Source organism: Papaver somniferum, chromosome 5 (genome assembly GCF_003573695.1).
Source record: "Papaver somniferum cultivar HN1 chromosome 5, ASM357369v1, whole genome shotgun sequence".
NCBI classification, from domain to species: domain Eukaryota; kingdom Viridiplantae; phylum Streptophyta; class Magnoliopsida; order Ranunculales; family Papaveraceae; genus Papaver; species Papaver somniferum.
The window spans coordinates 47616197-47630993 of record NC_039362.1 but is presented as its reverse complement, the minus strand read 5'-3'; the positions used below and the strand labels follow the sequence as shown (position 1 = coordinate 47630993).

Sequence of the window (14797 nt, the reverse complement as noted above, 5' to 3'; positions counted from 1 at the left end):
TCCTAGTAAGAGGTGCAATACATCACAAAGGGGAATCGATCCTTGTATGAGGTGCAGCAAGGTTTATATCAGAAAGGGGAACCGATCCTATGAACATGTGCAACACGTTTTTAGGCAAAGGGGAACCGATCCTATGGACATGTGAAACACATATAAGTTAGATACCATATATATGTGGGGAACCGATCCTAGTACCTAATCAACCGAATTTTGGAAAGCTAGTGTGACTATGCACAATACTCACATGGAAGGTAGAACCGAAACTTGTTTTGGTAGAACCTTTAAACCCATGATTGTGATTGAATGTTATTTGATCAATCGCATAGTTCTTAAAAGTCAGATGAACCAATTCTAAACTTGTTTGGAAGTGTGGAAAATCGGTTTCAAGGTTGTAAGTGTGAAAGAGAACTTACAAAGTTAAGATGTCGACATACTTTGAACACACGCTATGAATGTTTATTTCTTTAATTGTTCAAAGTTATTCCTTAATAGCTAAGGGAAGAGAATCCCAGGATCGAAACATAAATAAGTTAATAATCTTTTAATTAAGGTATTTAACTTCATTTTTAGGAAAATAAGAATTAGTAATGTGCATTTACTAATTAGAGATTTTCTGAGAGATTTCGATCATTATTTTTGGATAGAGCATTTCCAGGAATTATGGAAACCGAATTTGTGCTTTAATGAATATCTTGTGAATATTTTTGGTTTTGGAAATTCCTTGGTATCCAAACTTCCTTGTCTATAAATACTTGAAGTTTGCCTTTCTTGCAAACTAATCCTTCGTAACAACAAACTTCCTATTTTTTGTGTTGTTACTGGTGTAGCCGCCTATTCGGATAGGAGAGTAACCTAATTAGGCGAAATCTCTTACGACCGCTCAGTTTAAAGTCTTCTTTGGGATTGACAAGCTCTACGAGTACCGTTGGTGGGAAACTAGATAATTGCGGTTTATCTTTTGTTTTCATTGATTTGATTGACTAACGGTCGTTGACTTTGATTGCACCTAGTTTGTTTATGCTTGAAAATCTTCTCTTCTGATATAAGATTCACTCAAACTAGTTTAGAGTTTCGACATGGATCTTTAGACTGTTGTTAATTCTAAAGACGATCTTGTGATAATCCATTGTTAACAGACTCCGTTCTGTGCGTGATTGATCACAAGAGACTCAAGTGATTGTGTGCAGGTGTTTATTGAAGATCTAAGAAGATTTGAAGACGAAGAAGATATTGAAGATTTCTGATTTGTGGGTTCATAATCATTGGTGTGCACAATACTTGTTTCGGTAAAAGCGGATCCAATTAATAATAGGTTTATCCTTGTGATAGATTGGATTGATTAATTGAGTAGATCGGCATCAACACAATTATTTGGATTAATAGTGTTGTTGGCTTAATCTTAAATGATTACTTCGGTAATTGAACATAAGATAGATCTAAGGACCTGACGAAGGAGTTTATGTTAAGATAAACAAAAGAGACTTTGTCCGACTCATATCACTTGGTTGAATAGAGTTGATACCAAACAGATTTTTTGTTTCTTTACTGTTTGTAATACGAACCAAAGGAATTGTTCCAAGTACGTGACTTATTCATAGGTCGGAGGCGTGGGAATACAGACGGAACTAGGTGAACTATATGTTTAGTTGTTTGGTCTCAACTATACGAAGTTAGGTATAATTTTGTGTAGCGGCTTAATCCTGAGAGTATTCAATTCTAGACAAGGTCTCGGGGTTTTTCTGCATTTTTTGCGGTTTCCTCGTTAACAAAATCTTGCTGTGTCATTTACTTTATATTTTCGCATTATAATTATTTTATTATAATTAAAGTAAATCACACAAACATTAATTCCTATTTACTTGATAAGTGAATCCTATTGTGTTTGGTTTAAGTCCGAACCTTTTTTTATCAAGTAACACATTTCGTTGTTGTATTGTCTCGATCTCATATCCATAGACGATCACACGAAGTGTGAACCGATAATTTGTATTGTATCGACTCAGTCCATGGATAAATCACTTTCGGATAAACTAGGTAGGAAAAGTTTTAACTTGAGGTATATTTGGGTACCCTCGCCTTTTCAATTGGTATCAGAGCAGGAAAACACGAAAAGATCTAACAATCTGTGTTTGATGCGATCCAACCTGTAAGACATGAGTTAAAGTAGAGTTAAGCGAGAGAGAAAACCTAAGAAGGACTCAGATAACGTATCGCAAGACTTTGGAAGTTTTGATTTTAAAAAATGCTTAGAAGGGACATCCTCATCGAGTTCTACGAGCTCAGTTGAAAATACTTCTGAATATTCTCAAGATGAGATTAAGTTAAGCCCTGTACTGATGATCAAGGACCTCGAGTCTAAAAAATCTTCTGTAGGAGATGAAAAGGTTGATCAAGTGAGTGTAAAAAATTCCGAGCTACAAGAGTTAAAAGAATCCTTTGACTCTTGTGCAACTGAACTCACTCTTGGGCTAAAAAGAGAAGGAAAACTTCTAGAAGAATTAGGTTGTTTGCAAGATGAAAATGAACAACTTGTTCATGATCTTTCCTCCTTGACATCGGAATTAGATTCTCTCAAGAATACATCTTCCTTGGAGATTCAATCCTTGGAAGAGAAACTTGTTGAATCTAAAGCAAGGATTAACTCTCAACAAAAGAGTTTTGAAGAGAAGCAAGGTACATATCTCTCACGAGAAAAATGCCTTGAGGCTGAGCTAGATGTTGCTCTTGATAAAATCAAGACGCTGGAAGAAGAAAATTTGTACTTGAAAAAGTTCAATGATAGCACAAACAATTTAACCTCAATGTTAGAAGCAAGTAGAAATCATCGTGGTATACGAGGATTGAGCTATAAGGGAATAGATGCTTCAAATATTAGCAAAGAGGTAAAATTCGTTAAAGCTACAAATTCTTCTAAACCATAGGCTTCCACCGATGTAAAAGATGCTCGTATTTCGAAGTAAAACCAGTCAAGCCTAAGAATTGTGTTCAATCAACAACAATCAAAGAGAACACTTCTGCTAATGTCAAGAAACCAACAATGTTGAACAAAGAGAAGAAGAAGAAGAAGAAAAAGAAGAATCGTCGATCTCCAATGCAAGAGGATCCACAAAAATGTAACATTAAAACTCAGACTTCGTATGTTACTAAGCATTGTTGTTATTGTGGTAATAAAGGGCATGTGGAATGGGGATGCAAGATTCATAAGATAAAAGATAGACTTTCTTTTGTATCAAACGAATTGGCTAAGATTACTCCCAAAGGAACTCAAATCGGTATTGTCCTAAGTTTAGGAAAAAGAATTATTATAATGATAGTTCAATTTTTTTATATCACTCGAAAAGGTCGTTTCATAAAAGACCCAATTATAGAAATAGAGATGACTTTTTAAATGCAAAAACAAGATCTGATGTTCCAAATTGGAGAAAGGGTGTTTCGCAAAATATTCAAAAGGACAATGATCCTAATGGTATGAAGGATAAAGCTGCTCCTGCGAAACCCAACTCTAAATGGGTCCCGAAGTCCTCCATAGCCAAGAAGGGACCAAAAGTTAGTCATAAGAATGACTCTCAGCTGTTAATTCTTGGTGACAATAATTATAAGAGTCTTCTTGAAAGACTAAAGAAAGACATCATGTCTGAGATCTCTTGTACTAGTGAACATTGTGATAATGACACTCTTCATCACAAGTCAAAAAATAAAAACAAGAGATGGAACAAGAGAAAACAAACCAAGCAAGAGGTCAAGAATGATGATTCTGTCTTAGTCACTCGTAACGAACAAGACAAGGATCAACTCAACACAACCTAGTTGTGTTAGAATGTGCATACTCACCTTGGTGCTCAATTTTTTGAAAGGTGAGGAAGCACATGAAACTGAGCACATGATCTCTCGGTTATTAACATCTTTAGGAGATTTCTTTTCTTCTATACTCATACTTTCTCTATCTATATTTGAGGTTTTGATAAAAATGGTAATTGTGAGTTTATGATGTTGATATCTACTGATCATATATGTGTAGCTCTTATTTTTACGGTTAAAACGAGCCAAAAATCACTGAATTCGGACATCGTATGCAAAAGTTATGTCAAAAATAGTTTAGTGTTGTGATCCGTCACAAGTAACACTTGGGGTACCGATCCTAGTGTTTTTTTACTCGGTCAATAAAATAAAATAAAATAACGAAACTGTACTGGGGCTAATCCTTACTAGCGCATAACCGTGAGGCTATCACTAGAAGAAGACCTATTTGAAACGAAAATAAACCTCTCCGGGCCATTCCACAGAGAGAACGAAACCTGGCCTACCCTCATAAAATTCAAAAATATTTTCGGCCAACAAACATGCTTGTTTGGCCAAAGCATCAGCTGAAAAATTAACTTCTCTATATCTATGAACATATCGAATATTGGTATACAAACTCTTTGCCATTCTCCAACGCTGCATTAGTTTCCAAGGCAACTCTCCTTTCTGAAAAGCGTGGATGCAACTCATCGAATCATACCGAACACAAAGGTTTTTAACGCCCCATCTTTTGGCTAGCATCGCTCCATAAATAATAGCACATACTTCCGCATAAAAATTAGTCTGCCAACCAATACCAACACTAAGAACGCCAAGCACTGCCGAGTTGGAATCACGGAAAGTAACACCACAACCAGCTTGGTCTGGGTTGCCAAGAGAAGCGCCATCGCAACAAATCATAATTTCACCTGGGTTAGGAGGATACCAACTAAACTGAACTGGATTAGAAATCTTACAAACTCTATGCCGCACTCTGAAATAATTCAAAATGCGCAAGTCCTCCAAATTATTAAACATATGACCCTTCATCCGGATTGAGTTATCACGGATTATCTGATAAACTCTCCTTTTAAAACCGAGCCATTGCACCGTAATACCGTCATAAAAAGCCTTATTCCGCAGCTTCCATAACTCTGTGACAATGGCTAAATTAGCAACAAGCCATAGGTCCTTTATCATCCTGCTGCGACCCTTAGCAGCCTTATAGGAGACCACTAAATCTTCATTTGGTTTCAATTTAAAAATTTCTGCCACCCAAGCCCAAATCCTCTTGGCAATTCTGCAATGCCAAGTGATGTGGCTCATAGTTTCGCCATTCTTCCTACACAAACGACACATAGTAGGCATGATCCTACCAGTTTTCATAATAATGTTGTCTTCAGTTGCGCAACATTGTTTTTCCCAAATCTTACAATATTGCACACTCAAAGTAGGATGTAGAACCTGCCTAGTGAACAAAGTTACAATAGGCAACACCTCATGTGGCGTCTTTAAAGCATCCTTTGCAGATCTTACTGAAAAGACGCCTTTGCTATCCAAATCCCAAATTTTGTAGTCTTCACCACCAGCAATAAGAGGCAAATGATCAAAATCAATGTTACAATGCATCATCAAATCTCTAGTTATTTGGGTATGGCCCAAGCACCATCAATAGTAATATCACTAACCTTGGCCTTAAAATCATTAGGGCCTTTGGAAGTGATTCCAATCCTCTCCGCGATCGAAAAATCACCACACCAATTATCAAAAAATAAGGAAGTATTAGCACCGTTACCTATAATTGCGCGGGTATGGCGCTGAACATAATTGTAAACCAATCTGATTCCTGGAAAAAACCAAAGAACTAAGTTTATAATCAATCAAGTTGCCATTGATTTTGAAGTACTTCGCCCTCAAAAATCTGTCCCAAGTCTTATCCGAGTCTCAAATCGAAACCCACAACTTCATAAGCATTGCCTTATTAACATCCAATAGCTTCTGAATACCAAGACCACCTTCACGCTTTGAACAACACAGATCATCATATAAAACCGTAAAATATTTACGTTTTTCAGCATCACCAGACCAAATAAAATTTCGAATGGCCCTCTCAACCTGCTTAATAACCGTACATGGCCACTTATACACAGCCATGGAATGAATAACATAGCTGGAAATCACCGATTTAATCAAAACTATCCTGGCCTGGAAAGAAAACAGCTTACCCTTCCAACCAGCCAACTTGTCCATAATCTTCTCCACCACTTGACGAACATGAATGTGTCTAACAATACCGGGCTTCAGTTGAATTCCCAAATATTTATCAGGAAACAAAGCTCTTTCCATGCCCATAAAATTTGCAATAGCAATTGCGCGAGAGCCCCTATCACCACCATAATAAAATTTGCTTTTGGCATAACTCACAAATTGACCAGAAGCACGTTGATACATTCCAAGCATATCCTTCAAATTTTGCAAACTATGAAGATTTCCTCTGCAGAAAATAAGAATATCATCCGTAAAGAGAAAATGAGTAGGCGCCACTCCTTTCTTGGTAACCATAGTGTGCATACTTCAAGCCGCAAACAACTTAGAGAGATTCCGACTCAACACATCCTCTATAAGAACAAAAATCAAAGGTGAAAGGGGATCACCTTGCCGCAGTCCTCTAGAGATGCTGAAAAACCTTCAGGGCAGCCGTTAACCATGACAGAAATCCGATCAGAACTTAAAATAATTAGAAGCCAACTACACCAAGCCTCGGAAAAGCCATACAGCCGAAAAACCTCAAATATGAAATCCCAACTGACCGTATCAAATGCCTGTGCAATATCCAGCTTTAGGACAACATTACCAAACCTCCTTTCCGTGCTGATCTCATTGATCAATTCAGACGCCAAAGTTATATTCTCATGAATATTCCGACCCTTCATAAACGCCACTTGCTCTTCAGAAATCAACTTGTTAAGAACAATACCAAGTCTGGTAGCCATAATCTTTGTAATGATTTTGAAGAAAAATTACTTAGACCGATTGGCCTATAATCTTTAATAGCATTAGATTTATTATTTTTCGGAATTAGAACAATAAAGCTAGAGTTAATGCCATTGGGAATTTTTCGCATCGCCCAACAGTTTGCAATGGCATTAAACAGATCTCCAGAAATAATATTCCAACAATGTCTATAGAAAGAACCTTTAAAGCCATCAGGTCCAGGCGCCGAATCCGCACCTAAGTCAAAAACTGCGGCCTTAACTTCCTCCAAAGACGGAATAGCATCCATAAAAGCGCTTTCAGCAGCTGAAATGCTATCATGATCAATTTCAAACATCCTTGGATCAATTTCAACTTCACCACCATTGAATTTTGCTTGATAATGATTAACTATGTAATCTTTGATCTCATCCTGCAAAAACAAAGTAGAATTAGTAGAAATCTTCAATTCAGAGATAGTATTTTGACTCCTCCTCATGCGAATGTTATTGTGAAAAAATCGAGTATTTTGATCGCCATCTTCCAACCAAGTAACTCTCGACTTCAATTTAAGCATAACTGCCAACTCCGTATGCACATCATCAACAACATTTTTAGCATCCGCAACTTTCACAAACTGCAACTCGTTTCTGTGGTCATAATCCAACAGATCATTCTCAACCTCAAGTCTCAATTCATCTTGCCTTAAACGAAACTGAACATCACCAAAAACCGTTCTATTCCAAATCCTCAATGCCTCCTTCAATCTCTTCAGTTTAGAAGTGAACACAAAAGGAGGCGCACCCGCAAGAGGTAACCTCCAATTATCTTCCACCAATTGCATAAAAGAAGGATGTGAAAGCCACATCTTTTGAATTCTGAAAGGCACTCGACTTGGCCGTGGGTTTTCAAACACAAACCCAAAAAGAGGGGAATGATCTGAACACACCCGAGGCAAAGCTTTACACCTCCAATTAGTGTACTTGTCATACCAAGCCTCATTAACAATCACTCTATCATGTTTAGAAACAATTCTTTGAATTCGACTCCGATAATTAGACCAAGTATATTTCTTCCCAATATAATCAGCTTCAACCAAGCCATTGTCGGAAATCCAACTACCAAACTCATTCATATAGATTTCTTTTATCGGCCTACCACCTTTCTTGTCATCCAAGCGTAAAACGCAATTAAAATCCCCCAACACCAACCAAGGAATAGATATAAAACCCAGCCCCAATTGCCGCCAAAGTCTTCTCCTTGCCACCGGATCCCAAGAAGCATGAACTGCCGTGACAAAATCACCAGAAAAGTTCAAAGTGATAGCCTGCTTTGAAGAAGATAAAACATCCGGCTTGGCTAGAGAATTTCTCCACAAGACCCAAATGTTACCCTTCTCCCCATCAACCTCATTAGTAATAACATCCTCACAAAATCAATCAGTATTTTCTTCCTAACAAAACGCGTAGTGCAAAAAACCTGCGCCTCTACAATACAAATTATGTCAGGACTATGCAAGTGATATAGCTCTTCCAGCTTGGCCCTTGCATCATCTTTAGCCAAGCCTTGAGCATTCCAATAAAAGACCCACATTAAGAAACTATATCCTTCGGAGGGCTTGCCAGTTACGATCCTAGTGATAGGTGCAATATGGGGAACCGATCCTAGTGAGAGGTGTCCCCAAACGAAGAAGTGTAAAACTATTTTGCCCATAACTTCTTCGTCCAAACTCAGAATGAACTCATTCTTTTTGCGTTGTTTTCGCAATTCCCTACAAGATAGAGGTAATTGCAATACTTGATTATTTATTGAACATTTATGGTGTATTGCATTTGTGTTTATGGGATGTTTGGTTTAGGTTTTCTAACCTTGATATTCGATCTCATAATATTGTGAACCCTTGTGGTTTGGGTGACTTTTTGATTTAGCAAGATTAAGTCCTAGCCCGTGTTGGCAGGTTTTGTCAAATAATCATGACGGATTCTGGTAGAAATAATATGTGAAAAAGTCACAATATGTTGAATCGGTATGGGTTAACATAAAAGCATATGTGTTTCGACGGTTTTCAACTTTTGCTTGCAATTGTTAAAACCGATTTTCAACCTTTCTCTTGTAAAGGTTGGTTGTTGTTATTCTTTTGTTTTTACATAAGGATGACAACATGATGACATTTCGATATCAATTCTCCCTGGATGAAGATGCAATCATATTGGAGAAGTGGATGCGAAATTTGAGGTAACGATCTTGTTAGTTAATTGTTTTCATGTTTAAGAAAATCCTGAGTTTATTTCATATATATTTATTGCTTTTGCTTAACAAAATTTCAGTACAATTGATGTTTTATTCCATGATGTGGGTGTGGATGTATGTGTGATTCAATTGGTTCCGGTTAAGAAAAACTATTGTTATCTTGCTTTATTGTGTGGTATCAATTGTTTAGGCTTACAAAATTTCGGTGCAATTGCGGTGCTTTTAATGTCTATGTTGTTTCAATTGCTTCCGGTTGAGGTGAATAATTATGCAAGTTGATTTATTTGGTTTGTATGAATTATTTATGGCTTAACGACATAAAAGGTTTATGGGATGAGTTGTTTAGTCCAATTCGATTCCGGATAAGAGAAACTAAGTTAATTCTGATCTTAGTTAGACTTATCGAAGTGAGGTTTCGGTTATTCAAGTCTAATCGAATGCCTTAACAAGAAATGCTAGTTAACTAACCTAGTACTTGTCTTGTTTAAAATTGAAAGGTCTAAGTTTACGGATAATTAGAACCTGATGAGAAAAATAGAGTAGTCTTTATTTTGGTCTTATCGAATTAAGCGATTGTTTTTGTACAATCGGTTTAGCAAAGGGACTAAGGTGCTTAGTTGATTTTTGGTTTGCTAAACTAAAATGAAAAAGTTGTTTCGCACAATTATTTCCTTGGTAACATATCAAAATAAAACTACTTGTAGTTTCGGTTTTTGATATTGGTTATCAGAACATGGTGTGTGGAACCCTCGTGCCTAACTCTACAGATTGCAAGTCTATTTTAAGATTTGTAAGATTCTTTTTGTATTGTCCTTTATTTTTTTTGTTTCTTTGTCATTTTGTGACAAAAAAGGGTAGAAATATATGGAGTAAACAAGTGATACTAGCATTGATTTTATATTGATTGGTATCGCTAAGGAAAAGAACATTGGTGCTTAAACGTTTTATCTAAAAGAAAGAGTGAAAGAAGAGACTAAGGGGGAGTAACATATCATATGAATTGGTATAACAAAGACGTGCGGATTGAATATCTACCTATCTTCCTTAGGGGGAATATTAGCTTTGTTATTATAATGTCAACAACGGCATTTTCAAGGATTGAATGTAAGCAGTTTATTGTGTTGTTGAATCGGGAATCAAGCGTATGTGTAATGAATTCTTGTAATTTGTTTATCCATATGATGTAAGAGATTTTTCACTAAAATTTACAAAGGTGGAGATTGTTAGAGCATAGCTCGGTTGAACCCACCAAGCGTTGGTATGTCAAGTTTGGTTGTCATATTTTAGTGAATCAAAACTCATGTTAAGAGTCGGTTGATTATGTACTAGAGTCAACTTCGTATAGGTTAGCTTGAAAGTATTAGGATTCGAGAAATTTACAAGTATTGTGAAGACTTGAAGATGTGAAGAAGCAAGGAGTTACAACGACAACAATCATCCTTCCACTTGAGGTTAGTGATATTTGACTTGAACTGTTTCATTCCCTAACGTATCTTTCAAGTCGTGCATATTGAAAACAAAACTGCGAAGCATATTTGAACTCTAGATAGACATAGTATTAAGGAATACAATACGAGGTTTATTGCTTAACCATTAAACTTTGTAGATAAGACATTTCCATAATCATTTGAATGCTATTGGGATTATGTATGGGTATGAGGTGAGGATTTCATCCTAGGGAACAATGTTTTACATGTGTTCTAAGGAAGTAAGTTCATAAACTTGTTTGTAAATCGAAAAGGAAATCGCCAGGCGTTATTGGTTTTGTTATTCATTGCATATCTTATGAACAACCAATATGCGTGATTGAGTATAACAGTTCACGACTTGTTGTGTTCTTGGTAGAACTATTCACAAAGGCCTGACTTATGTATTGGTATGACTTTTATTAGTGAAACCGATCTTAAGTAATCACCTGAGATGGTATGATCGGGTTTGTGATTCTATGTCTGACCAAATATGGGAAAGGGGAACTGATCCTAGTAAGAGGTGAAGTACATCACAAAGGGGAACCGATCCTTGTATGAGGTGCATCAAGGTTTATAGCAGAAAGGGGAACCGATCCTATGAACATGTGCAACACGTTTTTAGGCAAAGGGGAACCGATCCTATGGACATGTGCAACACATATAAGTTAGATACCATATATATGTGGGGAACCGATCCTAGTACCTAATCAACCGAATTTTGGAAAGCTAGTGTGAATATGCACAGTACTCACATGGAAGGTAGAACCGAAACTTGTTTTGGTAGAACCGTTAAACCCATGATTGTGATTGAATGTTATTTGATCAATCGCATAGTTCTTGAAAGTCATATGAACCAATTCTAAACTTGTTTGGAAGTGTGGAAAATCGGTTTCAAGGTTGTAAGTGTGAAAGAGAACTTACAAAGTTAAGATGTCTACATACTTTGAACACGCGCTATGAATGTTTATTTCTTTAATTGTTCGAATTTATTCCTTAATAGCTAAGGGAAGAGAATTCCAGGATCGAAACATAAATAAGTTAAGAATATTTTAATTAAGGTATTTAACTTCATTTTTAGGAAAATAAGAATTAGTAATGTGCATTTACTAATTAGAGATTTTCTGAGAGATTTCGATCATTATTTTTGGATAGAGCATTTCCAGGAATTATGGAAACCGAATTTGTGCTTTAATGAATATCTTGAGAATATTTTCGGTTTTGGAAATTCCTTGGTATCCAAACTTCCTTGTCTATAAATACTTGAAGTTTTCCTTTCTTGCAAACTAATCCTTCGTAACAACAAACTTCCTATTTGTTGTGTTGTTACTGGTGTATCCGCCTATTCGGATAGGAGAGAACCTAATTACGCGAAATCTCTTACGACCGCTCAGTTTAAAGTCTTCTTTGGGATTGACAAGCTCTACGAGTACCGTTGGTGGGAAACTAGATAATTGCGATTTATCTTTTGTTTTTATTGATTTGATTGACTAACGGTCGTTGAACTTTGATTGCACCTAGTTTGTTTATGCTTGAGAATCTTCTCTTCTGGTATAAGATTCACTCAAACTAGTTCAGAGTTTCGACATGGATCTTTAGACTGTTGTTAGTTCTAAAGACGATCTTGTGATAATCCATTGTTAACAGACTCCGTTCGGTGCGTGATTGATCACAAGAGACTCAAGTGATTGTGTGCAGGTTTTTATTGAAGATCTAAGAAGATTTGAAGACGAAGAAGATATTGAAGATTTCTGATTTGTGGGTTCATAATCTTTGGTGTGCACAATACTTGTTTCGGTAAAAGAGGATCCAATTAATAATCGGTTTATCCTTGTGATAGATTGGATTTATTAATTGTGTAGATCGACATCAACACAATTCTTTGGATTAATAGTGTTGTTGGCTTAATCTTAAACGACTACTTCGGTAATTGAACATAAGATAGATCTAAGGACCCGACGAACGAGTTTATGTTAACAGAAGAGCATTTGTCCTACTCATATCACTTGGTTGAATAGAGTTGATACCAAACATATTTGTTGTTCCTTTATTGTTTGGAATACGAACCAAAATAATTGTTCAAAGTACATGACTTATTCATAGGTTGGAGGCGTGGGAATACAGACGGAACTAGGTGAATTATATGTTTAGTTGCTCGGTCTCAACTATACGAAGTTAGGAGTAATTTTGTGTAGCGGATTAATCCTTAGATTATTCAATTCTGTACAAGGTCCCGGGGTTTTTCTGCATTTGCGGTTTCCTCGTTAACAAAATCTTGCTGTGTCATTTACTTTATATTTCCGCATTATAATTGTTTTATTATAATTAAAGTAAATCACACAAACGTTAATTCCTATTTACTTGATAAGTGAATCCTATTGTGTTTGGTTAAGTACGAACCTTTTTATCAAGTAACACACTTCGTTGTTGTATTATCTCGATCTCGTATCCATAGACGATCACACGAAGTGTGAACCGATTAGTTGTATTGTCTCGACTCAGTCCATAGACAATCACTTTCGGAGAAAGGACTTATAGGTAGGAAAAGTTTTAAATTGAGGTATATTTGGGTAACCTCGCCTTTTCATGTTCAATTGCTTAGATCTTATAGAAGTATACAAGACACAATTGAAGCAAAATCGGTTTTGATATACTCGAATCAATTCATGAACATTATAGCCACGGTTTGCAAAGATTGCATTCCTTATTATATAAATGTTTTAGTTCATGAACAAACGATTTTAGAAAGTAACCTACCTAAGTATGCAAACGGGTACGCGTACTTAAGTAACCGGATTGAGTTTGTTTTTCACTTTCAAACTCCATCAGAAATTCACGGACGTGAACCTTCCACCAGTATGCATACGGGTACGCATACTTACCAGGATTTCCAACAACCGCCAGTACGCGTACGAGTACACATACTTTGGGTTCCCGGTTTTGGACTTTTACACAAATGTGAGAACACACTATGTTTATATCCAAAGATGGTTACATGTTTCTAAACTCTCATTTCAATCATTGAAACTTTCTTAGAGGATGTTATATAGTTGTTATTCACAAACTATTTTTCATCAAGGCAATTTTCAAGTTATTGAAATAATCAGCATGACTTTCGTCACGAGTAAAGATGAACTTGGCCAAAGTGAAAGCTTACCAACACATATTTCGAGAAATAGATAAGCGAGATAAAGTCGGGTTGAAATAACAAATGTTGTTAGAGCATAGCTCGGTCAATCTCGCATGCGTTGCTATCTCAAGCATGTTTGTCAATGTTAGTGATCAAAACTATAAGTCTTGATTTCTAGCCTACATAGCTAAGTCTCGGACTAGGATAGAAAAGTGTAGTTGAGCTCAAGGACTTCATGGAGATTCATCATACAACGACGAAGATCTATACAAGGAACCTTGGAACTTCATCAACAAAAAGGTATGTGGAGACTTGAACTTATCTATCGCTCAAAAGTCTATCTCTTCTATCTTCTACTTCTTATGAGACAAAACTCGTATGCTATATAGACTAGATCATACACATTTGACATTTCGAGTTGAGCATTCATTGCTTATCTTTTATCTCGAAATCGTGTGTTGGTAAAGCGTTTCACTTTGATCAAGTTTATCTTCACCTAGTGACGAAAGTCATGAAAAGTTTCAATCACTTTGAGAATTGCTCTGACGTGAATCGGTCTGTGAATAACGGCTACATAGCGTCCTCTGAGAATGTCTCAATGATTGAAATGCCGCAAACTCAGTCCGCGAACTGGCGAAGTTCTCAAACCTGAATTTTTTTGCTGGAGTTTGTGTACTCCTTCCATGAGCTTAAGTCCGTGAACTTGAGCAGGTTATATCTACAACCTGTTGTTCTTGAACTAAGGAATGCTTTTGCAAACCGTGGCTATGAAGTTCATGAACCGATTCGAGTGAATCAAACCGATTTTGCTTCGATTGTATCTTGTGTAGTTACATAAGATTTCCTTGCAATTGAACTACTCTCTAACTAGTTCATTTGAGTCATTTGGACTAGTTATGGTGAAGAAGAAGATGGTTGGTATGAAAGTGATCATATGGCTAACTTTGGTTAACTATTGTTGAACCAACAAATGTTAATGTTTGGGTACGGTTCATAAACCCAAAATTGGACATTTAATTTGTGTGTAACAAGCTAAGTTTTCGATCCAATGGTTGAGAAATATTATCTTGAATCTACTCAGGTTTCATCTAACGGTGAATATGGAATGCTTTGTTACCAAGCTAACATTGATTGCAAACCCTTATTTGAAAGACTATAGAAGGGAGAACTCTAGCAATTGGGAAACCTAATCCCCATA

At 36.5% G+C, this 14797-nt stretch overlaps 1 protein-coding gene across 1 annotated transcript; it reads right to left on the bottom strand.

Moving 5' to 3' along the window:
• Positions 1-5724: 5724 nt before the first annotated feature.
• On the bottom strand, positions 5725-8346 carry LOC113279018. The gene is made up of 4 exons (XM_026527734.1): positions 8233-8346; positions 6758-8146; positions 6435-6602; positions 5725-6243 (listed from the first exon to the last, which is right to left on the bottom strand). The coding sequence occupies exons 1-4, from the start codon at positions 8344-8346 to the stop codon at positions 5725-5727; spliced, it is 2190 nt and encodes a 729-aa protein (XP_026383519.1).
• Between the last annotated feature and the right edge of the window lie 6451 nt (positions 8347-14797).